This window comes from Nannospalax galili, unplaced genomic scaffold (genome assembly GCF_000622305.1).
Source record: "Nannospalax galili isolate Female #2095 unplaced genomic scaffold, S.galili_v1.0 scaffold622, whole genome shotgun sequence".
Classification (NCBI taxonomy): Eukaryota; Metazoa; Chordata; class Mammalia; order Rodentia; family Spalacidae; genus Nannospalax; species Nannospalax galili.
Genome location: NW_008348570.1, coordinates 833,891 through 858,553, shown reverse-complemented (window position 1 = coordinate 858,553; position 24,663 = coordinate 833,891). Strand labels below are relative to the sequence as shown.

The following is a 24,663-nucleotide window of genomic DNA, read 5'->3' as shown; positions in this document are numbered from 1 at the left end:
TGTTTACCACCTGTCCTTATCACATCTAGTCCTAACAGGGACATACATGCTGTCTAATCAAGGACAAAGAGAGAACAAGATACCTTAAAAATAGTCCAGATCTGTATCTTAGCCTTCGTGCTGCAACTCATAGTCACACACACACACCGCACACATGCACTGCAGCCTTTCACCCTCCATCTTATCAGAGCGTGCTCACACAATGTTTCCAGCATTAATCTTATGTCAAGCAGCATGATGTAGCCAATCAAGCAGGGAAAAAAAAGTGCCAATAAGCAGTTTTGCTTAGCATCGCTTAAATGAGCTATTTGAAGGATAGGATGCTAAAAACCAGTCAGTAGATGAAGTTCCCGAAGACCGCAAAAATCCAAAGGTTAGCACTCAACCCCCATCTTCCCTGTTACCAGCAACTCTACCCTCTCTCCCCCATACACACACACACACACACACACACACACACACACACACACACATCCCCAGCCCAGGCATCGGCCCCATCCACTTGGCTCCCCGCCCCCAGGCGCCTTGCTTTGCTGGCTCCCCTCAGCAGCTGACGCCAGCGACTGCTCAGCACATCAGCATTCCTCTCACTCCCTTCAACCCAAGGGGAAACATTTCCAGCTGCCTCCTACTTAAGCATCACCCTCGGCACCAAAAGCCTGAGCCTGTGCATAATTGACAAGGAATATGTTGATAAGGAATGGGACAGCTCCAAGTTTCTGAAGGATAAGTAGGTAATTAAAAGAAAAACCTAATTTAAGAAAATTCTGAAGACTTTTTTTTTTTTTTCAAATCTCTCTAGCAACATGCTTTATGGATTATTCTGTTACCAGAAGCTTTCTGGTTTGAATCTGTTTGTTTTTCAAAGTCCAGGGCTAGATATCCAATGTTCTAGGGCACCCCACAGGTCTCATGCCTCCTTGTGGGGAAACTCAAAAGCCCAGTGCTGGGAGTAGAGTGCTCCCTCCATTTCTCCTGCAGGGTTCCTAAGTACCTGAATTTTCCAGTCTGAGCACCATCTGACTTCCTGCAGAGGCTCAGCACAGTGCTCTCTGAGGACTTCGGCATTCTGGCCAATAGCTGTACATCCCTGCACCCCACCCTGGTATAGATAGGTCTTTATTTGAAGCGATAAGTCTCTGAGAGCACGACACATCACCAGGATACACGTGTGCTGGGGTGAAATCAGTTTCTGCAGATACTCCCAGATTCTGGCCTCATCACTTCATGGCCAAGCTGGTTTAAGACCTGAAGTGGGGCCAGGGGTGTAGCTCAGTTGGTACAGTGTTTGTCTAGCATGCACAAGGCCTTGGGTTCCACCCCTAGCACTGCATAAACTGGGCATGGTGGTGCATGCCTGTAATTCTAACACTGAAGAGGTGAAGGTAAGAGGATCACAAGTTCAAGGCCATCCTTGGCTACATAACAAGTTCAAGGTCAGCCTAAGCTACATGAAATCTTGTCTCAAAAAGAGGATGGAGAAGATAAAACCTATAGTGACTGGTCAGCTGCCAATGTTTGCCTCAGACAGACAAACCAACACGAGCTCTACAAAGTGCACACAAGGAAGCCTGTCACTTCTTAAAAACACAGCCTGGACTTGTGTGCTCCATTCCACATTGCTTCCTAATCCAGGAGGAGGAGTAAACAACAGATTGTGGTCCTAGAACATGCTAGCTTTAGGAATTTCAGCAAAATTATTCTGTCTTAATCATAAAATGGGACTGGTAATTTAACTAGTCTTATGTAGCAGGCCTGGGTGGTCGAAGCACTTGTCTAAATTCAGCTATGATCCCTGTGATATTCCCCCCAGTCCCATCCCCCATGTAAACTGACCGAAAATAAGTACAAGCTCTCCCTACAAACATAAAATTACAACTCTAGCATAAAGGAGAGGTATATAGAATTCTGGGATCACATAGCATAGAATACCTGAGCTGGGGGAGGAGAAGGCAGTGGGAGAAGCCTGAGGCTTTCAGGATGGGTGGGGTCACCCTGTGCAGAAGAAAGAGCTCAAGGGCTCTGGTATGGGAGAACAGCTCACTCCCAGAACTGGAAGGCCTGGAGGTGCATGGGGGGGGGGAGACGATGACATTGGGGAAGGTGAGGCTGGACTGGACTATGGAAAGTCTGATGTCTGGGTTCAGACTCTGTGGCCCAGATTATAAACTAGAAGACATGATCAGAATTGATTTTTTTTTAACAAGCCAAAAGCCATTTTACTCTGGCCCAGCATGGAGAATGGATTGGGTGAAGCCAAGAGGAACTTAAATGATAGAGATGCAAGCAGGCCATTAGAGAACTGCCAGGAGAGGAGGTTTCCAGTGAGGGGAAGTAGGGGGTACCCTTGGGAGTCAGGTAGTCAAATGGCACTGGCAGGAGGAAGTGAGAGCATTCCAGAAAGAGGACAGTCAAGGCAAGGAATTCAGAGTAGTGGGTGTTTATAGGAGCTGACAGGAGGCTCAGTGTTGCTGGAGCAAAGAGTGTGAGGGGCAAGGTTGAGAAATAATAAGCTGGGAGAGGATGTCAGGAGAGATCAGACCGGGAGACTCCTCCCCCACACTACCAGACCTCATCCACGGGTTATCAGGAGCCACAGAGGATTTAAGCTGAAGAATGATAGCATCAAATTTATTTTAGATAGCTGATGCTGTCAGGTGATTGAAAAGGTACCAGGAGGAAACACAGGAGTCAAAATGATTAGTTAACTAGGTAGCTATACAACCACACACTATAATACTATGCGGGTTAAAAAAAAATAATTAAAACTGGAACGTCCTTGTGGCTTAATGCTGCTTATAAAACAGTATAAGTCATGTTATCTTCAGTATGTGTTTGTATGTATAGGTGTAGTTCTCTACTGGCTAAAAACTGGTCTTTTAATAGATTTGTATAACCAAGTTAGGGGTTATAGATGGTGTTTGTTTCCTTCATAGTTTTTTACAATCACTACGCTGAGTATATATTTATGATAGTTTGAATCAGAAAAAAAATAAAGATCGAAACTACATGAAGTCAGCACAGATGACCCTACAGCTGATAGCAACAATTTACATTCTGATAGCACCTGATATTTAATTACCCTAAATTGGAAGCTACAAGATAAACACTATCCTCTTTTTGCTCATAGAGAGAAAAATGAAAAGCAGGGAAGCAAAACGATTCATTTAACATGACACAAAGGGCCGGAGGCAACGGCAGACAGGAATTGGGCAGACGCAGGCACTCTTCAGCTGCCTCAATTCTTTTTGCTGAGAAATTATTTGAACAGAACGGATCATGTACAATCCAGTAATTAAGATAGCCAAAATAATTAGAAACAGCCCAACAGACTGCATGATTATCAGCCCAAATCAATAAAGAGGAAGTCAATCGCAAGCCTTAGAATAAACAAGGCAGGCTGCATTGCTATGGGGACTATAGTTCCAGAATCTTCTGCTTAATTAAGGTGGTATTTTTCTTGTGTGTGTGTGTGTGTGTGTGTGTGTGTGTGCATGTGTGTGCAAATGTGTGTACAAATGTGTGTGCATGTGGACATCAGAGGTTCACATCAAATGTCTTCCTCAATCACTCTTTGCTTTTTGAGACAGGGTCTCTCACTGAGCCTGGGACTCACCAAGCTCCAGGGATCCTCCAGCCTCTGCCTCCCCAGCACCAGGATTGCAGGTGCATGTCACTACACTCAGCTTTTTTACGTGGGTTCTGGGGAATCCAATTAGGTCCTCATGCTTGCTCAGCAAGCACTTTATTATCAACTAAGCCATTTCTCCAGCCCCAAGATGGTATTTTTTCTGGTAAATAAAAGTTCATTTTTAGAAGAAAAGACAGCAGAGGTTGCCTGCATCCTATGACCATTATCATCCATGCTGATCATGTTGAATAAGAGAGTACACAGCTCTGATAAGCTTAGCTAGCATGCCAAAATGGGCAGCACAGAAGGCCCTAGCTCTCAGATGGCTAGTCACTTCATAGCTTTCCCAAACACTTCTCCATCACTCTCTTGAGTTACAAAAACACACGCATCAGATGAAGCTACAGCCATAGATATGACTATATATCCCAGGCCCGACCCAGCCCAAGCTGGGATAAGCTCCCCTTCTCCTCTTAAACAGAGAAAGTGTATAGTCCTAGCAAGCACCATCCATGTCTACCTGCAAGGCATGTTGCTTCTCTGACACGGGCATCCAGAAAACAGCAAAGAGAGCCCTGCATCAAGACTGTCCCTATTCTTTATTTTTATTTTTTAATTTTCAGATGGGTTTTGTTGTTGTTTGGGGTTTTTTGGGTTTGTTTTTGTTTGTTTTTGTTTTTTGAAACAGGCTGTCACTATGTAGCCCTGGCTGGCCTGGAACTCACAGATCTTCCTACCCCTGCCTCCCAAGTGGAATGAAAGGCATGCACCACCATGCCTGGCTGCAATTTTTAACATGGTTTTCATAGCCTAAAATAACAAAGCTTTGTTGCTGGATGTGAGGTGGGACCATGGAGGAGAGAGGATGTAGGAGATAGGAAGAATCCCCAAATCGGTAGCTATGCAGATGAAACAACTGTAAATTAGTCATCATCCAAATTCAAGCTGAAATGGACATACTGTAGTGTGCAAGGTAATGAAATGGCTTTTATTTATAAATACACAAAAAGTGGATAACCGCTTTAAATTTCCTCAATCTATTGCAAAGAGTCCTGAGGATCAACAGGATAATAATGAGATGAAGTGCTGCATCCAGGGGTTCCTAATTTAGCCTTTGCCACTATCATTTCCCCTTTTCCGCTTTACCTTACACAGGTAGTAATGAGCAAGCCAGGGTGATTATGTGGGATGCCCCACAGATGAGATCTGGCCATGCCTGTAGATCATCTGGCCACCCTCACAGACCCTCTGCACAACCTCTTGGGGTCCCTAGGACTTGCCCTACTTTCAACCCCATTTTCTCCTCTAGAAGGACAGCCAGAAACTTTGTATCATTCTGTAAATAAGAAATACCATATATCATCCTGATACTGTACTTAATAAGGGTTACATCAATACACAGAAAAATATCCCCACAGACTCAGGCAATGGCTATAAAGTCTGTAAGTCCTCACTCACAGGAGTAGCTCCTGAACTGTCACCTGGGACTACAAACCCTAAGTTCAGACATAATGTCAACCTACTTCATCTGTGACCACTGTCCTTGCCCATTCGAAGCAGTAAAGTGGAATACAAAAAGGGAAGCTAGAAGCAGACAATGGAAAGAAGGGAATTATAGTCAGCAAAGCCACAAACATATAACATAAAAGAAATCAGAACAAAAACAATCTTTTTTTTAGCATAGACTGTCGTTTCGTTTTAAGGCACATAGATCTTACATAGCTCTGCGTTCCTCCCTTGGGTTAGATATTACATCATCGTTCACAGTGATAACCTTGAGTCGCTAAGTAAAAAGATTCAGTGCTCTGTTTCAGAAGGCAGAAATGTATGTAATGCGCTGAATAAATGCATCCATCTAGCTAGACAGAAACAAACTTTGACGCACAGAAAGGTAGATTTGAGCTATTTGGGAAGCTCACCCTTTATTTCCTGATACCCTGAATAAATCATAGAATGTTACAATTTGAGAAACACTTAGAAAGTATGACATTTGACCCTTCACTTTAAAGATAAGGAACTGAGGTGTAGAGAGGGCACCGGAGAGCCACGACCAGGCAAACAGCTCCTACTTGTTGGTCCCCAATCTGCCATCGTTGTGTGAGAGAAACATGTTCTCTCTGCCGTACACAGACTGCAATTGCTAACAGTTCTGCCGTTACTTTCCCTGAACATATATGTTTAGTCAGAAAATATGTCTCCTTTCTCTTTGCAAAAATCTCTTTGAATTATGGGAAAGGAAGTTACTATGTGTATAAACTAAGATGTTTTATATATTCCGTGAGAAATGCATTCTTCATCATATGGTCACTACAAAATAATCTCTTTCCTACCTCATCATCTCCCACAGATTTTTATAAGCTTCCTCCCAGGTGCTACTGTTTACAAAAAGAAATAAATGCATGTCCCAGTGGATCAAAAAGAAAATCCTAAGAAACATTCTGAAATCAAGAGGTAAAGCGAAGATAACACGTGAGGGCTCTTGCCTGCATCCTTCTGAAGAGACCTCTCTACCTTTCCTTCTCATCACCATTCAGTGCAATTTGGTTAACTTGTTTTGAACAGACTTGTTTCCCTTGGCCTAGACAATCCTAAGTAAGACTTTAAAATGACCACAGTGCTTACAACAGGACTAAGTGAACTAGTACGCTCAATACACGGGCCCACACTCAGTATGTCTGTTGGAAGTGGGCGACACACAGTCTGTCTGTTGGAACTCCCACAAGTGGCACTCTCAATTGCAGCCAGCCAGACCCTGATACCACTGCGGCAGGAGATCAGCTTGTCCCCCTTGCCACCTTGTGTCTGCTTGGTAGGGAAGGATTTAAGGACAAAGACAATCCTGCCAAGCATCAAAGCCTGAACAGCAGATTCTCCAGCACTGTGGTGTTGACTCAAGAGGATCCTGAATATGTCCTTCCAGCAGCACAAAAGAGGAAATTGGGGGTGAGAAAAGTCATACCATACTCAAATTTTCTGGGAAGGACCGTCAGTGACATTAACTATTATGCCGGTTACAATATCTCACAAACTACCTAGAGATATAACTCAAAGGAAAAAGGAAGAAATTGAAATGAATAGTCAAGGTTCATCATTTGAATCAAGGTGATCAAATATAACTTCTAGGTATTTAACACAGTCTACTACTAGACTTTAGTGAACTACTTACACTTTTGAGCAAAATGAGGCATAACTGTGGGCTTGACTTCACATGGATTATGCAAATTAAATATCCTCATGAAGTAAGAAAGGAAATCAACCTAGAAAATTTTCCTGTAGTAATAAAAGAGAGTAGATTTCTTTCATCAAAATCTTTTCAAAAGTTCTTCAAAGACATTTGGAATGAACTGGTAAGGCAAAATTTAAATTATAAATGCTATGAAATTTTCTAAAGCATATTCTCCATTTTTGCTCTCCATTATAAACTTAAATTCCATTTCCTAAAACCAGACATACCTTATTAATAGCATTACTTATGAAATCATCTAAGAAGATAAAAATTAGAGAGCTGAATCCTCTAACCAAATGACATTGTTTCCACAAAACGCAATTGCTGAAATATTGTAGAAAATCTTGAGTTCTCCTTTAATTCCCTCATGAAATGAAAAAGAAAATCAGCAAAAAGAAAGCATACCACATTCAAAAGAGCAAAGCAAAGCAGTGTGGGTGAACAATTTGAAGACAGGAAAAGGCTTTTAAACGGGCTTGTCCCAACACCTGCTTCTAGAGAAAACTGACCTTTTCCCAGCCTGACACTTTGCTGAGTTAATTAAGCTGCTGTTTTCTTATCCCATCATTGTAACAGTAAATGCTTCAAGAGACCCAAACAGGTTTATAGTCACATCCAACCTCTTCATCAACAAATGAGCAAATCAGGATCTGGAGAGGCAAGATGACTTACCCAAGGTCACACAACTAGCTAAGAACACAGTGAAGCAAGGTCCCAACTTTCCTGACTCCTGTCGCCTCAATAAACTGCAAAATAAACTTGCTGGAGGAAGATCACTTTAGAATGCCAGCAAAGCCCCTCATCTCTTGAAGAGCCAGAAGAGCCCTCTCACACTGCTCTCGATCCTTCAGGCTTTTTGCAGCATAAGAAGCCTCCCTAGGAACAAGTCTGACAGCAGCAAAGCAACTCATTTAAGGACCTCATAAAGGATAGTAACCTCTAGGTCGTCACTCCTGATATTCTGCTTTCCAGCTATAGGAAGCATGTGATTGGACTTGCAATAATTGCACTAAAAAAGGAATATTCAATAGGCCAAAACTGTACAAGGACAAACATAGAATGAACTTGGCAAAATAATAGCAGTATATTGAGTCCCTGTGATTTGAAAACCACTTTACTAGGCCTTGTGAAAGAACAAAGCCCCAGCTCCTCAAGGTAGGGACTTCCTATGGGGATAAATAGCAAGACAAGTAAACCTGAATAGTCATCCAGTGCTCAGGAAAGGACTGAGTGCCTGTTATAAGGAAAGCCCCCTTTAAAAGGCTCTCTGTTAATTTAACATTGATATTTTAGATTCTTTGAGAGTAAAAAGCATACCATGAGTGTTAGCTTTTGTGTTTTCTTTATTTTACTGTTGCTGTTTTAGTACCTACTACTATTACTACTTTTTAAATGCCAAGTGCTTTGTTTCATAATTATTAGTATCTTAGTCTAACTAAAACAGAATCATTCTTCCCTCCTCCTTGTCCCTGAACAAAACTTCAGGAGCTGGTAAGAAGAGAGTAGATCAAGTATGGCTGCAATTTGAATCCACCCAACACAATTTTTGTTTGTTTGTTTGTTTGTTGGCAGGGTCTCCCTAGTCCCAGCCTGCCTGGAAGTCACTATGTGGACCAGGCTGGCCCTGATCTCACAGAGATCTGCCTGTCTCTGCAACACAATTTTTTGAGCAACTATTCAACAGAGAGATCTTCATGAGCCTGATGCTGAGCTAGCTGGCATCTGCTCCTGGTCTCAAAATACAGAAAAAGAATGGACAAGGAAATAAGCTACAGCACAATGTGGACAAGCTTGTAATAGAGATGTGTATTAAGTACCACAGGGACCTAGTCAATAATCGTTCCTCTTCATTCAAGGATAGTATGCCCCCAAACATTAGTGGATGCCTGAGTTTGGTTACCCCCCCCTCACATACACACACGAACGCACGTACGCATGCACACAGAGTTTTTCCCATATGTACCTACCTATGATGAAGTTTAATTTATACATTAGTAAAACTTTAGCAATAAAACAATAATCATAGTATATTGTAATAAAATTCCCAGCATTACTGCTTTTGCACTTTGGGGTATTATTAAGTGAAATCACTTGACACAAATACCAAGATACTGTGCCAAGAACAAAGAGGTTCCTACAGGACTAGCAGGGAAGCCGCAATACAGTGTGGTTACACTAGTGAAGGGGATGATTCACATCCTGGGCATTATGGACCAGGAGGGTGCAAAATTCTATCATACCACTGAGAAATGGTAGACAATTTAAATTTATGAATTATTTATTTCTAGAACTTAACATTGAGTATTTTTGAACCACAATTGATCACAGACACCAAAATTGTGGGTAAGAGTGGACAACTGTAAAATGATCCTGGTGTAAAGGCTCAAATAGGGAGAGAGGTACGGGTATAAGGGCATGAGGGTACGGAGGTTGTGATCAAAGCAAAGAAACCACTCAGAAACCTGTGATCTGATAACCCAATTAAAATACACAAAAGAGAGTTTTAAGGCAGATACCCCACAAGACTAGAGAACGCCAGTCCTAGAAGTAATGGGTCACTAAACTACTGTAGTGTCAAATGTAGGATATCTCATAGGAGGCCCCAGAGATCCTCAAAACAATTTGGGACCCCTTGACATTTCTCCTGGTTATCCACCAGAACTAGGTGATAAGACCCTATTGCTGAAGACACCACACACTTTGGATGCAAATTATGGGGAACTGAAGCTGGAACTGAGCTAGAAGCCTCTTTCCTCCTGGCTGACTTTCTCAGTGCTAGATGGTACTATGCAGGCTGGTAGAGGGTTTTGTAAAGGTATCAATAGTCTTACCCAGCTATAAACTCTATGAATTACAATTCACCCTTCCAGCCAGACAAAATGTGTGCTAGTGGCATGACGGTTATGGGGGTAACTAAAGGCTCCTGTTTGAATTTGAGGCCCACTCCAAAAGACGAAATCCATGCCTAGTACTGTAAACCTGATCCAAAACCTATGACTGAAGAGGTCTTAAGCTCCCAGGAGAGGAGAGCTTAACACTGCTGCTTAATTGAATTAACATAGCATAATAACTTATAAATAACTATGCTTATACCCACAAACAAAGGCTCCTCTTGGCCTTAATGAGAGAAGCCTCTCCTGCAGTGAAGAGAAGTGAATGAGGAGACCAATGGCTGCAAAATTAAGGATGCTTATGGTCTTAGTCCTTAAAAAAGATACTTAAGCACCCCTAGGACATTCAGGGAACACTGCAGAAGATGGGCAGAAGAATGTCAAAGACAGAAGACAGAAAAGGGCCAGAGTGCCATCTTCTAAGTACAACACAGCTACTGCAGTCATGAACTCACATCAGAACTACTGGCACCGGGCTCACACAAGTCTTCCCAACAGTTAGCTACAGGTGGGGAAGGGGCTTAAAGTACCGTACCACACACTGCTGATCTAGTGGCAACTAACAGGCTCTGAGAGAAAAGGAAGCATAGTACCCAACTGTGTTCCAACTGGTACAGGCTCTAGCGGATAGTTAGCTCCAAACACATTCTCTGTGAGGCACAAAATGAAACAAAATGTAATGAATATGGGAAAGAGATTTATAAGGAAGATGGGCGTCTGTCAGGGATGGGAGAGAAATAAGAGAGGTTAGGGAAGAGTAACTAGTGTACATTATCTACATGTATGAAATTGTCCAAGAACAAAATTTATTAATGAAATAATAATAATAAAACCCCAATTCACTCTGTAGCGAATGAAGAAAAAGCTGAGGATGGAATCAAGAAAACCAAGAGAGGAAATAATGACATTAAAATTTCAAGGGAAATAAGAGACTGCCCAGATGGAAGGTCAGAGCAGGATTTCAGGCAGCAGGAACAGGACACAGAGAGGTGAAAGGATGCGTTGTACTATAAGAATAGAAAAGAGTAATGTAGCCTGAGCCTGGTTTTCACAGAGAAGTGGCTGGGTATGCGATCAGAAAGGCAGCTGGAGCGTCAGAGCTTGCTAATGCCTGGACAAATTCAAACTTGGAGCACGGGCAGCAGAAACTGCCAGTTTGAACTCCTGTTGCTGTTGTTTCCCATTTTAAATCATGCAATTTACTAACAGCACATTGTACAACCTCCCACTATTTCTAGAACATTTTCATAAATCCAAAAGACAATGCCATGCCCATTAAGCAAGAGTTTTTCTCCACTTGCCCCGCCCCCCATTTTCTGTCTCTATGATTGTGCCCTCTCTGGATATTTCAGAAGGAGTCATACAGTGCAAGGCCTCATGGGCCTGGCTTTGTTCACTGACTATAATAATGTTTACAAGGTCCAGCACTGCAGTACGTGTACCAACATTTCATTCCATTATATGGACATACCACATTTCTTTATCTGATGATGGATATTTGGGTTGTTCCCACCCTTTGGCTACTGTGAAAAGTACTTGGGTATGTATCTATAGAGTGGAATGTCTGGGTTCTCAGGTAATAATATGTTTAACTTATGAGGAATTGTGGTGGTTTGAATGAGTGTACTCCGAAGGCACCAAGCATTTGGACACTTAGTCCTCAGTTCGTGGCACTGTTTGGGAAGGGTCATGGAACCTTTAGGAGGTGTGGCCATGCCAGGGGGAAGCATGTCACTGGGAGCAGGCTTTGAGAGTATATAGCCAAGCCCACTTCCAGTCTGTCTCGCTCTACTTCCTGTGCCTGCCTGAATATGTGAGTGTTTGGCTTGCTGCTTTGTCCACCTCCTGTTGCCATATCTCCCCCACCACCATGATGGTCTCTTTATCTCTCTGGAAGCCTAAGCCAAATAAACTCTTCCTTCTATAAGATGTCTTGGTCATGATGTTTTAGCACAACAGAAAAGTAACTAATGCCATTCCATCAGTCTTTTAATCAAAAGAGAGACAGGATGAAATTGTGTTTTAGAAGGCCAAATGTTCCTAAAGGATATTTCAGGAAGTAAAACCCTATAGAGAGTATTTCACAACGATTCAGCAAATGCTTGCTCCTTCCTGGCCTTCTTATATCCTTTTTTTTCTTCTCTTTCCTGTTCTCTTGCTTTTTTTCCTCTCTGTTTTTCAGACCTACAAGTTGGCATACAATCTGTTGGTCCAAATATGAGTCCACCCACATACCTTGTGACTCTACAGCATCTTCTTGGGCTTCTGTGCTAAAAATCCTGCTAGCTCAGCCCATCTGCAACAGTTCAGACACTCTTGCTTCGTAATTCCTCTCTGAGCAGATATCAGGCTTAAATAAATAAACCTCTCAGTGCCCAAGGAGAGGCGCAGAGGAGCATGGGAACTCCATCAGGAAACACGAGGTGCACTGCAGTGGACTGGCTTGAGCATTCCTGCTGAGATGAGGCTCATCTTCATAAGCCTTTCCTCCATCCCCTCCTCCCAGCGCGGCAACATGAACACAGCTAAGCAATCACTTTTTCTGCTGGTCTTCTAGATGTGTCATTTCAAAAGCAGCTGACATTTATTTGAATTGGAGCTCTTTTGTTTCTCAAGTTTTGAATACATGCCTCTATCAACACACAAGGACACAAGCAACCACAAAGAGGGCCTTGCTAATTTTCTTCCTCAGACTTACTATAGGTGTACTTGAAAGTTGTCATGATGCTCACTTACCATCCAGGAGATGAGACTGAAATATATTGTTATTATTGTGTTGTTTTCCTCAGAATCGAGAAATTAAAGTAAGCCATGATGTGGCTTAAACGAGTTTATCAGTGGAACTTCCTGAGGGTGGGGGTGGGCATGCTCAGAATAAGGATCTCCTTGAGGCTCTTCTCTGGTGTGTGAACTTGCATTTGCTAGGGGGAGGGGAGAGTGGGAGAGAAAAGGCTACAGATCTCTCTGAAGTATTTTAGCACCAACCACAGCAATCTAATGTATATTAAAATTTAACAACTGCGCTATTTAATCTTAGAGCACATTGATACCTCCTAAAATGGTCGATTTTGAGCATGTTATAGTGCGTTTTAAAAATGCAACTATAAACAAGCCTCCTTAGAAACAACTGTGTAGCCTGTGTCATTCCCAATTAAGGAGATACACTATATTCCTCAGGACTCTTCCCTGGGCCCAGAGGGCAATAAGTAGACAAAGTAAGCCTGGAAGAGCTAGCAGGGAGTTTGGGTTCTTTTCAGCCTTGCCCTACAGTACATTGACCATAGGTAGATGGCCGAGCTATGGCAGACTCCAGTTGTGTGCACAGCAACTGTGTTTTCTTGACTAACAGATGCCAGATTTTGTGCAGAGACCTGGCAGCCCAGAGTTTAAGAAAAGGTTAGCACCTCCCAACCCCTGAAGTAGAGCCTGATTGGTCTATGAGAATCACAGTCATTCTATTTGGCTTGTCAGGGGATGGTTTAAGAATGGTCAGGTTGGACTGGAGAGTTGGCTCAGCAATCAAGAGCACTGGCTGCTCTTACAGAGGACCCAGGTTCAATTCCCAGTGTCCACATAGCAGCTAACAACCATCCATACCTCCAGTTCCACGGAAATTCGACGCCCTCTTCTGACCTCCACAGGCATTGCATGACATGGGTGCACTTTCATACATGCAGGCAATACACTCATACACATAAAATAATAAAAAAAATAATAAATAATACATGAAAAAAGAATGGTCAGGTGACATGAGTCTGACCAATGAGACTTGCGAGGAGTCTGCTGACCACTTTGAAGGGATTACAGTTTATTGTAAAAGGGGCCGAGCCCAGGGTATGGCCTCTCTGATTGCCTAGCCTTTGAACTGCTGCCAGGTAAGGAGGTCACTAAGAACTGCGGTGTCCAGGAAGAATCCAGGCTCAAGGCAAAATTTCCTCTACCAGGACTGCTAAAGTTCTGCCGCACCCAAGCTCTGTAATTAGCTAGCCTGGATGCAGGATTCTGCCAGGGTGCTTGTTATGCAAAGGTAATGCTTTCTTTTTGTAGGCTAAGCCACTTTTATTTGGATAGTCTGTTATCCGACACTAAAAGATTCTTAACTAATAAACCTACCTATAGGGTTGCATAAATGTTTACCAAATACTTTATTAACTTCCTTTAAAAAAATTATAGCCACCACCAAAATTATAATGTGCCACATTTCCACAGAAACGCTGCTAGCAAACCTCTGAGAAAGAAAAAGGAAAAACCACATACATGGAAGAATAGTTGATGGGGGATGGATCTGCCATTTTAATCTGCAAACAGGATGAAAAGAGTACTAACACAAGAATCATGTGATGATTTAGAAATAGACACACATCCGCTAAAAAGCACACCGCCACAAATTTCCAAAATGAAAATCTGGACCCTATTACTAAAAAGTACTTGACTTCCCCCACGGCATTATCAAAATATTACTGCACATTCATCTGTATGTATGCCTGAAAGAATGGGGGCTACTCTACTAATGCCACTCAGACATATTTATTTCAATAACTGTCACATTTGGAGAGTATACACGATTGCGCCCTTTTATGGTTTCTCCTGTCATTTTCTTTTGAACTTTCCCGAATCAGGTGTTTGGGGAACTGTTCAGAGGAGCAACGGGTAATGAGTTATTTATACCACTGCCAATTTTCTAAATCAGACGTGGCACCTTGGGATAACTTTGAGGGACTGAAGCACCCATGCCAACTATCCATCAACTCCTCATACAACCTCCACCCCTAGGAAATATACTCTGAGGTAAGCTTCTCCCTCACCTCTTCTACATAAAAGCAAGGGGCTTTCTCCTTCCAAATTATGCCTTCTGCTTATAAATTAAAACCAATTTGAGATTATGCTGATAACATTCACCTCATTTATAGATAATCTGCTAGCAAGCTTTGAGAGAGGAAAGGAGGGCGTCAGAGGCACTGCGGTTAATTGACAGGAGTTTCCTGTACAACTGCAAATCACACATTACTGGCATCATCATATAACAGGTGAGCATCACGGCTTGAAGTTTCTTTCAACTCCATGAATCTTTGATCTTACCTGTACTTTCCTATTTGCCTCCTACCAATTTGAGTTTCTTTCAGGAAGAGAGAGACAGCGAGACATGGAGAGGGAGGGGGAGGGAGAGAGAGAGACAGAGACAGAGACAGAGAGACAGAACGAGAGAACGGTCCTTAGGGGATTAAAAACAAAAAGGAAGGCAATACAACACAACTCTGATGCTCCTTCAGCAGGCATCTGGCTAGATTTTACCTGTTACTGTTGAACAGCAAGTGGTTACCTGTGTCTTTGGCTTCAAACACCTCAGGAAAAACACAGTACTTTTCAGAACCATTTGTGTTAGCAATCACTGTAGCTCTCCCTTCCACTCATTCCCTTTATTTTCCTGCCATTTGTAAGTTTTAGCTCCCTTCCACCAGTGCTGCCATTGTCTGAACACCAGGCAGAATTTTCCTGCAATGTTAGGTGTTCAGGATTAAATCAGCTACAGTAAACAATGATTCTTAGTTATCAGTGACATAGTACAAATCCTAAGCTTCAAGTGGCACCAGCTAACTTATTCGAGTTGGCCATTATAATTTCTGCTCCCATCCCCCCAGAAATTTAACTTCAGTCAAATTATTGTTCTGATGACCTATTCTATAATTTTTCAGTCACATGATAAGTGATCAGTTTTGTTAATTCTCCAGAATAACTTCAGTGAGTAGTATCTGACAAGATGCTTAGACTTAAAAACTCCATGACAACCCAAAGTACTATTATAAGTGGTTTTCTGAATTGTGAGAGAAACGGAAAAAGTCATTTAAGCTCAAATTCACCCCCACTAACTCAGAGCACCTTCTTCACTGCAGTAGATATGGAAAGGAGACAGCTCAGGACCTACAGAACTTAGCACTAATATTTCAATAAGAACTCCCTTATTTTAAAAAAAAAACATTTTTTCCTAACAGTAATATTTATTGACTGTTAAATAAGACAAAAGCTTCCACCTCCCACGGTAGATTACAAATTCCTTACAATGTAGTCAAATGAGATCCCAACCAAACAAAGCCCCGCACCCTGATTCCCCTACCCAGCTTGTACTGCAATTGTTGCAGATAGATAGATGCTAAGTATGCCAGGCAGGTGCAAGAATCATTGCTGATTTGCTGTTGAGTGACCTGCTGTAACGAGACAATCAAGCCTTCTGGAACCATCTGATATAATTTCCCACTTCTAGAATTTCTGGACTCTGTTTTCTAGTTGTGCAGTGTCAGATAACTTGGAGGAACCAAAAAGAATAAAAAATCCTTCAGATTCTGAAGGGGAAAGGTGAGTCGATTGATTTTTATCTATGAATAAAAAATGTAAAAGTTCAAGCACAGGGGAACAACCAGCATGTTACAGGAAATAATTCTGTGTGTCTTCAGTAATTCAAGAAAAGGGAAAGTGAACCATGGAGTCCATTGGTTTCCCCCTTCTCACTTGCGGAAGCATTCCCTGATGTGTGTCCTCATGGCACAATTGTTTGGTCTGCAATTAGCTTATCTGGCTGAGTTTCGGGGAAGATGGAGTACAGCATGTAGCTTCCGGTTACTCCTCAGCAAACAAAGGCTGTCTGCCTCCCCATCAGGAAAGAAGCAGACTCTCACGCTCCAAGAAGTTCGCTTACATCATTTTAGTTAAAACTTGCAATAAAACAGATTAATCACTGCAGTCACTTTTAACCACAGGGAAACATGATGAGATGGCCAATGAATAAGCCAGGTTAGAAAGATAAAGTCAATTCTCTATTTACAATGCCTTTTTTTTTTTTTTTCAAAATCTTTAAAACCAGCTATGCACAGCCTTCAATTATATCAATGTTTGGTGTTTTAAAGAATAACTGAAATTTTTAAACCAAAAGGCAGATCTACCAAAAGGTTAAAAATGATCTTATCTGAGTTACCAAAATAATGAGCTACTGTTTTGCTTCAAAGGAGATATATTTGCTTTTTGTATTATCTGCCAATCCTTCAGCTGGTTTGTTTCTAACTTTTCCCTTTCAGCCCACCAGTTGCTATTGGAAGGGAGGGAGATGTAGAAAGGATGATCAACCAAATGTGATTATTTTTATTCTCTGAGCCAGGAAATCATACCAAAAAAACAGACCACAGATATTTACTCGATTGAGACTCCTCAAAAGACAGAGGAATCTCTCTGGTAAAGGTGGATGCCAGGAAGGTGAGCTCAGGGAAGGAGGCACTGGTGATCTGAGGTCACAGAATGCTCTTCAGAGGTCCCAGAGTTAACAATCTGTGATGATAATCTGACAATCAGTGACTACAGCCTGATAATCTGGAATCCAGGCACTGCAGGTGTTGTCAGTGATGGAACCGAGTCCATTCTTGGTACTGCTGAGAAAACCCTGAGACCTGCCTGAATCCCATCAGTGTTCGCACTCCTTGGGATGTCATGCCACAGGAAGTCTCTGTGGCTCCAGATGCTCCCCGATAAGGCTTATCTTGTATAGCAATCAAGAACACTTGCAATTATGAGCAGTCTGCCTGATGGAGTTTGAGGGCTCTTTTTGAGCTTTGAAGAAGAAAAATCAGTAGCTAAGGGGAAAAAAAAAATCACAGCAACTTGGGTATAATTGGATGTGAACTTTCTATGGCATAGCAAAAACTTCTATTTTTCTCCTCAAGGCCATTGCTAAATGTTATCTACGGGACACAGGGAACAAAATGTCAGTGGTTCTAGAAATTTTGATCACAAACCACTGAAAACACCCTTGACTCTTGTGTTTATAAATTGCTTTTAACAGATAGTTCCTGTGTACAAACAGCAAACATAGGAGGAAGTGGCTTCTTTTGATGACAGGGAGGTAAGAATTTAATTTCTGTTGCAGATAACCTTCATGAGGGTTAGTGACAGAATGTGTTGAAATAGAGTATCACACTAGGGCATGCTCAGCCTCAACACACTCTGGGACAAGACGAGAAAACAAATTAAGAGTATTCAGAGTTGTGCAGTATGAAATAGCAGTTGTTTAATCAAAAGGGTTTATTTAATACTGTGCCTAATGTCAGAATTGATGCAGAAATAAAATGTATCTTCTCTCCCCTGTGCAAGATAAATGTGTATGATAGAGTAGAGCACTTGGAGACTCGCATAAATTTCAGCCATGATAGGAAAACCTCTCCTTCATCTGTACTCTACTAATGAGAAGCCAGAAAAGCAGTCTTTAAAGTGGGGGGAAGATGCATTGAGGTGCACAAAACAGTCCAACTTCTATTTATACCACATTAGTACCACTCCCCTCAAAACGTGCTTTTGTCTGTGCTTTATGATGCATGTACTAATACAGCCCATGAACATAATTTAAAATGAATGTGACAAATTATATTTCTATGAGCGTCAGATGAGTGCATGCTCAAAAACATTTCAGATACCACTTGTCTTGAGAAGTAAAAGAAGTCTCCTTTTAAGATTTATTTTTACTTTACGTATATGTGCATGTCTGTGCTATGTGTGTGGTATAAGTGTATATGTCACGTGTGTGCTGGTATCCGTGGAGGCCAGGAGAGATGTAAGATCCCCTGAAGCTGGAGAGATAGGCAATTGTGAGTCACCCAGTGTGAGGGCTGGGAGCAGAACCTGGGTCCTCTGGAAGAGAAGCAAGGGCTCTGAATGGATGAGTTACCTTAATCACAAGCCCCACATCCCCAAAAGTGATATCAGCAGCATCCTCTAAGATTTGAAAACAATCTGAGAACTCCTGGGTCAAGAAAGAGAAAGAATATTGACCTCTTGACTTCCCTAGATAGATTTGCTCTTTGGAGAGAATTATGCCCACACAAACGATACTTTGGTCTACAAACGAGCTGAAGAAAATCATCAATCTATTTCTGTGTCAGGTAAAATTTGGTGGGTCCTGTACAGACTATTAATTTCATGGAGAATAAACAATAGGAGAAACAGATATATCATTAGCACAGTGCAGAGCAGGCCCAGTGAATTCCTACCAAAGTTCGCTCTTCCCTTTTCATACAGACAGCAAAATGACGAACTATTTATGCCCCACTGTCTTTGATATCTCTGTTTATCTTATTTAAAAAAGACTGCGTCTAAAACCACAAGGACATATTTGTATTTCAAGTCTCAAGAATTTAATTCCCAGTGATATCTCCAAGTCACCATTACATGTATAGAATTATAATCTTCACATTTCTGAAATCCTATCATTTTTAGTTTCATAAAAGGAAAATACTACATTAATTTTCCTTTTGTTTATTGTAGGCTTCATGTAAGATTAATTTTTATTTGCATGTGCAAAGTACATATATTTCAAAAGTAATTTTAATTATTTTTAATTTAAAAATTTTCAAGTTAATGCTAAGGGAATAGTTAGAACTTACAGCACAGTTCCAGTGACTGAATCCAATTCAAACTGATTTCTCCAAAGTTCTACATAATGTGTTCGCAGGTCTCACCAATATTTATTTATTAAAGTCAATGCTTACAGGCACTGAAAGAAGCATCATGCAATGTTGCCTTCCATCTGCCTGCCTACCTCACTGTTCACTCCCCGAGTAGTTGAAATAGACTATTGCACTTGGAACAGAGTGTCAGGGAGCCCCCAAAGGGCACAGCACTCCATCACACTGCACTGTATTTTCTGTCATTTCCTCACCAGCTCTATCAGTTTTCCCAAAGTGCTCTCCACTCTTGTCAGGTAATCTTCCATAACCTACTAAGAGTAGTTACTCTGTAATCCACTAGAAAACACAAACTCCACTACTTGAAACGCACGGTAAGAAGACAGGAATTTGGGTCCATTTTGTTCATCTCTCGGTCTATCTTCTACATCAAGACACCCCAACATTCATTTCTCGAGTAAATAAATGGATGATGATGGACTGAATGAAGAACCCATCTTCTCATCACCTTCTATTTTCTGAGACCTTTATATAAACCATGCCAAGCCCACTGGCCTCACAAGCTTTCTGTGATTTTTACTTGCAAAGGCTTCTTTCAAACTCTCTGCATTCCCAGTGGCATGGTGGAGCCTAGAGCCCAAAACCTTAAGTCCATTCTGTTGAAATGCCTACTTGGCTTGTTCAGTTATCCTACACCTCCTGTGATTGGTTGGACGATTACTTCATTTGCATGCTCATAGAGCTAGTCCTTTGACCAGAAAGGCTTCCTTGGAGTCCAAAGTTAACCAGTGCTGCAAGAACATACATGGAAGAACTTAGAGTGAAGCACGAACGAACCTCTGATGTGCAGCCCAAATCTTCCTTGTACCACCGTGCACGTAATAAGCTTTCGGTGTCTATTTTATTGAATTGGAAAGTAAATTACAGGAATATAGTAGGAACTATTTCTAAAGCAGTTGATAAGATCTCATGTGGTACTGGTATTTCAATTTGAATATGACTTTCCTCCCCCCATTGTGCCTAATGCAATGTTCGGAGATGGAGATTTGGGGAACTGATTGGATCATTGATGGAGTCACAATTAGATGGTGTTTTTAGGAGGAAGTGGGAACTAGGAAATGGGATGCAGCTGGAGGAATTAGGTCACCTAGGGTCTGCTCTTGTGTGCTCTGAAAGGCTTTACCTTTTCCCCAGTCCCCCTCTCATGCTCTGCTTCCTGGCCATCATCAGAGGAGTAGTTTTCCTCCCCCGGTGCCCTTCCTTTATGATGTTTGTCCCTTACCATGGGCCTAAAAGCAATGGAGCAGCCAACCATGAACTGAAACTATGATCCAAAGTAAATCCTTCCTTAAGTCATTTTTATCAGGAATTTTTCATAGCAGTGAAAGGCTGACTAGCACATGTAGTGAGCAAGCTGGTGCAGTATAGATTGGTTTACTATTGGTTCAGATACTGAGGACTTGATACTGGAAAAACACTGTATTCAAACTGCCAACAAATGGCTCTTCAGCCTGGAAAAGCAGCACAGAGTTACAGTTGTCAGTCCTTAAAGGTTTATTAGCAAATTTTCTCAGGCTGGAGATGTAGCTTAGCTGGCAGAGAAGTTGCCTGGCATGTCCTGGGTTTGATACCCAGTGCTGCATAAACATGGCATGCACTTACAATCCCAGCATATGGCAGGTGGAGGCAGGAAAATCAGCAGTTCAAGGTCTTCAGCTGCTACACAGTGAGTTGGAGGCCTGCCTGGGACACACGAAACCCTGTATCAAAAACATACAAAACTTTACTTGCATTCTTGTTGAAGGTGCCTGCTCTCTGCTTTCTCTGCAACCTGCATTTACCTCCTACCTTTGAACTTAAGTCCACAGATTAAAAGTTTGACTGATTTTCCTCTTGAAAGTTCTTAGCCATCCTCCCCCCTTCCGATCCCTGTCCATTCTCTCATCTGAGTCTACTTGTTAAGATAATTAAAATTTATAAAGATCGTACAACTCATAAGGTAATTTAGAAAAGAAAGTAAGAACTAGAACGTAAGTCTCTAGTTATACAAATATTTTAAATGCATGTAATGTCAAGTTATGGCTCATTTAGGAAATTCACACCACAGCCAGTAATATCAGATACCCAAACAAAAGTACTAATGTTTACCTAATATGAGCACTCAGACTGTCCACTGGAGATAGGTAAATACTGGTGACATTTTCCTTTTCCACATTATTCACAGAATGAGGATTTTAATGGGAGTTCATGTATCCATTCATTTCCCAGGTGATGAAACTGAGATCCTGAAGATTTACAGAAGCAGCCTAAGGTAGGTTAGTAGCAAAATACTGTTGAAAGTACCCTAAGCATTTCTGGCCATCTCTCCATAACACATTGTGATCCTGTAATGATGGGTGTCATCTTTTCCCCCAAGTGTCTCATTTCTTAACAGTATCAGCTCATTAACTTCCTAGGAAGCTAAATTTATATTATTATTACACAACAAGAATACATTTATAGCTAACAAATTCTCCAAAGAACAGTCAGCCTCCTTAATATTAGAGACGACAAAACTGAAACCCAATGGAGTTTGGATTCTTATGGGGGGAACATGGTACCAGTTAGGGACATAGCCAGTGTTGAACTCCTTGTCTTCTGATTGGCTAGAATTTTCCAGTGTCTGCCACAAAGGATTAACTACCCACTATCAATAGGATAAATGTGAGATATTGTTTCATATAAAAGATACATTCATGACCAGAACAATCTAGTTCATTTCATTAGTTCTGTGGTAGAAGTACTGGAGTGCACAACCATTTGTCAGAAATTGTAGGAGGGGATTAGAACAATGGGTGAAAGGTTGGATTCACTGATCTCTAATAAAGTCCTTCCACCTCTAAGATCATTTGATTCTTAGAGGAGCTGGGTACTCATCTAGCCAGAGAACTTCCAGAAGTACCCTGGAGCATCCTGTGGGAGTTCTGCTGTGGGTTGGACTCTGGCCTGCTGCTTCAGACACTAGACTCTACCCAAATTGCATGCAATGAAATACTCTAGGCATAGAAAGACTGTGCAGAAATGCAGTTCTGTCATTCCTAAAGACAGACTACACTGCTTAACTTTCAAAATTGCCTTGCCTAAATGAGCATTCCATAACCAAGCCTCCACAATCAGCTTTTACAGTTTGTTCGTGTACTATGCTACTATCAGAATTAATTATGCAGCATCTTCATGAGGAGAAATCAGATTCAGAGACAAGTTAGGAGAGAAAAGAAAAAGGTGCACTACCCAAAGGAACATTGTTGTATCTGACTCTCCCTTCCCCAAATTGCTGGAGTCCTTCCATGTATAGACAGATTTGGATGGCAGTCCCCAGCTGGGCTAGCCATGGGCAGGAGGAAATTGACATGTTTGAGAAAGGAAGACTATGCCAACCAACAATACTGGAAGGCCAGCACATTATTAACCCCTCCTTTCTATGCAATTCCATCGGAAGCTGTAATTCAGTGTACATCTGTTTGCTTGCTATTATGTTTAAAATGCATGACTTTGGACTTCTTTTGGAATAATAACTCTAAGGAAAGAGGTTTATTTACTTATATATTTATTTTTCTATCAGGGAATAATTCTGTTAAGGGTTGTGTACTACAGGTTAAAGAAGCACTACAAAATAGGACTGTCACACTTAATATTTTTACATGAATGGGATTACAAAAAAGATTCAAACTACCTGATTGCATACACTTGAGCCAGGTGTTGCAAAGATTCAGAAGAGCCAAGCAATGCTCTACAACTTAGTACCAAGTAATGAAAACAAATAGAGCCTCATAAAGAGTCTCAATCATAAGAGGTGGCATGCAAAGTCTCTGCCTAAGTTTACTTTCAAAGACTTGGCCATTGGCCCTTCTCAGCTCTTGCCTTGACCCTGCAGAGGGTGGGGGTGGGGTCGTCTGGAAGGTGGAGTAATGAATAAAATAGTATCTTATCTGCCTTTAGCTGTCTTCACCAGTGAGTTACAGGCATGTGAAGTCCAACCCTGAACTTGAGGTGCTTGGAGGGAGGCTCCTCAGGCCTCCTTTGCTCCCCATGAACCCTCTAGGCTAGGCTGCCCACCTGGGTTTAACGAGATGCCAACCAGCATCAGCACAATCCCCCTTCCGCTCTTCTGAGGTTTATGCCACATTTCTTTCAGAGGGTATTTCTCAAAGGAAAACACAACTTGAGGGAAGGAATCTAGTTGACAAAGACCAGGGGTTTTTGAGTGTTACCCTCCCTGAGAGCAGAGTCAAGAAAAGCACCACAGGCATTCCAGGTCAGGCAGGTGCACCGACAGAAGAAGGAAAGAGGAGAGAGATAGGAAGAGACAGCGACAAGGGGTAAAGCCGAGTCCGAGAAAGGGTAAAAGAAGGGCAGGATGAAGTCAGAGGCAAGAAGAGGCAGAGGGAAGCGGAGAGGAACCGGAGAAAGGCAGGGAGGCGCCGGGGAAGGATGAAAGAATGCGCCCGGCAGCGGAGCGCGGCGCTGGGAGGCAACCTCGGGGACCCTCGCGCCCCTGGGATGCCCGGGCTGCGCTCCACGCGCGGACGCGGGGAAGCGGGGCGCGCCCTCTGCTCACCTTTCAGGATGAGGGTGTCGATGTCCCGGTCGATGCCCAGGAAGTAGCACTTCCTCCAGAGGCCCGAGTAGGTGGCGAACAGCGGCCGGCCACACTCAGCGTCCAGCCCGCCGAGCCCCAGCAGCGAGCGCCAGGACTCGGGGTCTCCGCGCCCGGGGCCACCGGGGAACAGCCGGCGCCCCAGGGGCGGCGAGTCCCGCAGCGGCAGGTGTGACAGCGGCATCAGGCGGTTCTTCTGGTCCGGGGGATCGGCGCCCGCGCGGCTGCGCTCGCAGCTCTCCTTGTGGCGCCGGGGGTCGGTCTCGTACCAGTGATCGGTGAAGATGGCCGTGACGAGCAGCCCCAGGGAGCAGAGGCTGAGGCCGAGGCTGAGTGCGGTGACGAGCGCCCGCGGCTCCATGGCTTCTCGGCCCGCCGCAGCCGCCGCCACCAGACACAATGCACTTGGCCTCGGCGCTCCGCCGCGCACCCGCCCTCCCCGCCACCTGCCCCGCACTCCCTCCTGCGCCCGCCCGCCTGCCCTCCCACTCCTCTCCCCCGGGCCCTCCTCCCCGCCGGTCCGCGCCCTCCCTCACCGCTCACTGTCCGGCGATCCCCCTCCCCAGCCGCTCACGCCCGTGCCCCTCTCCCTGCCTCCAGCTGCCACGGTCCTCCTTCCTCGCTCGAGACCCCTCTTCTCTCCTTCCTCTGTTTTCTGCCCTCACTTTGCTCTCTGGCCTTCCTTCCTCCACTTAATCCCGTTCCTACTTCGCCCTTACTTTTCCTCAACTCTTCCAATTGCTGTTTCCCCACTCCTGCTAACCCTCGGCATCCCGGGCTCTGGCAGCCCTTATATCCCTGCCTGGATTCCAAAGCCTCTCTCTCCACCTCACCCCCTC

At 43.0% G+C, this 24,663-nt stretch overlaps 1 protein-coding gene across 1 annotated transcript in view; it reads right to left on the bottom strand.

The window, feature by feature from the left end:
• Tmem178a (transmembrane protein 178A) overlaps positions 1-24,286 on the bottom strand; it is a 68,196-nt gene extending 43,910 nt beyond the window's left edge. The window contains exon 1 of the mRNA XM_008845508.1: positions 23,786-24,286. Coding sequence (XP_008843730.1) covers positions 23,786-24,185 — 400 coding nt within the window. The 5' untranslated portion in view covers positions 24,186-24,286. The remainder of the gene's footprint in view (positions 1-23,785) is intronic.
• Positions 24,287-24,663: the final 377 nt, after the last annotated feature.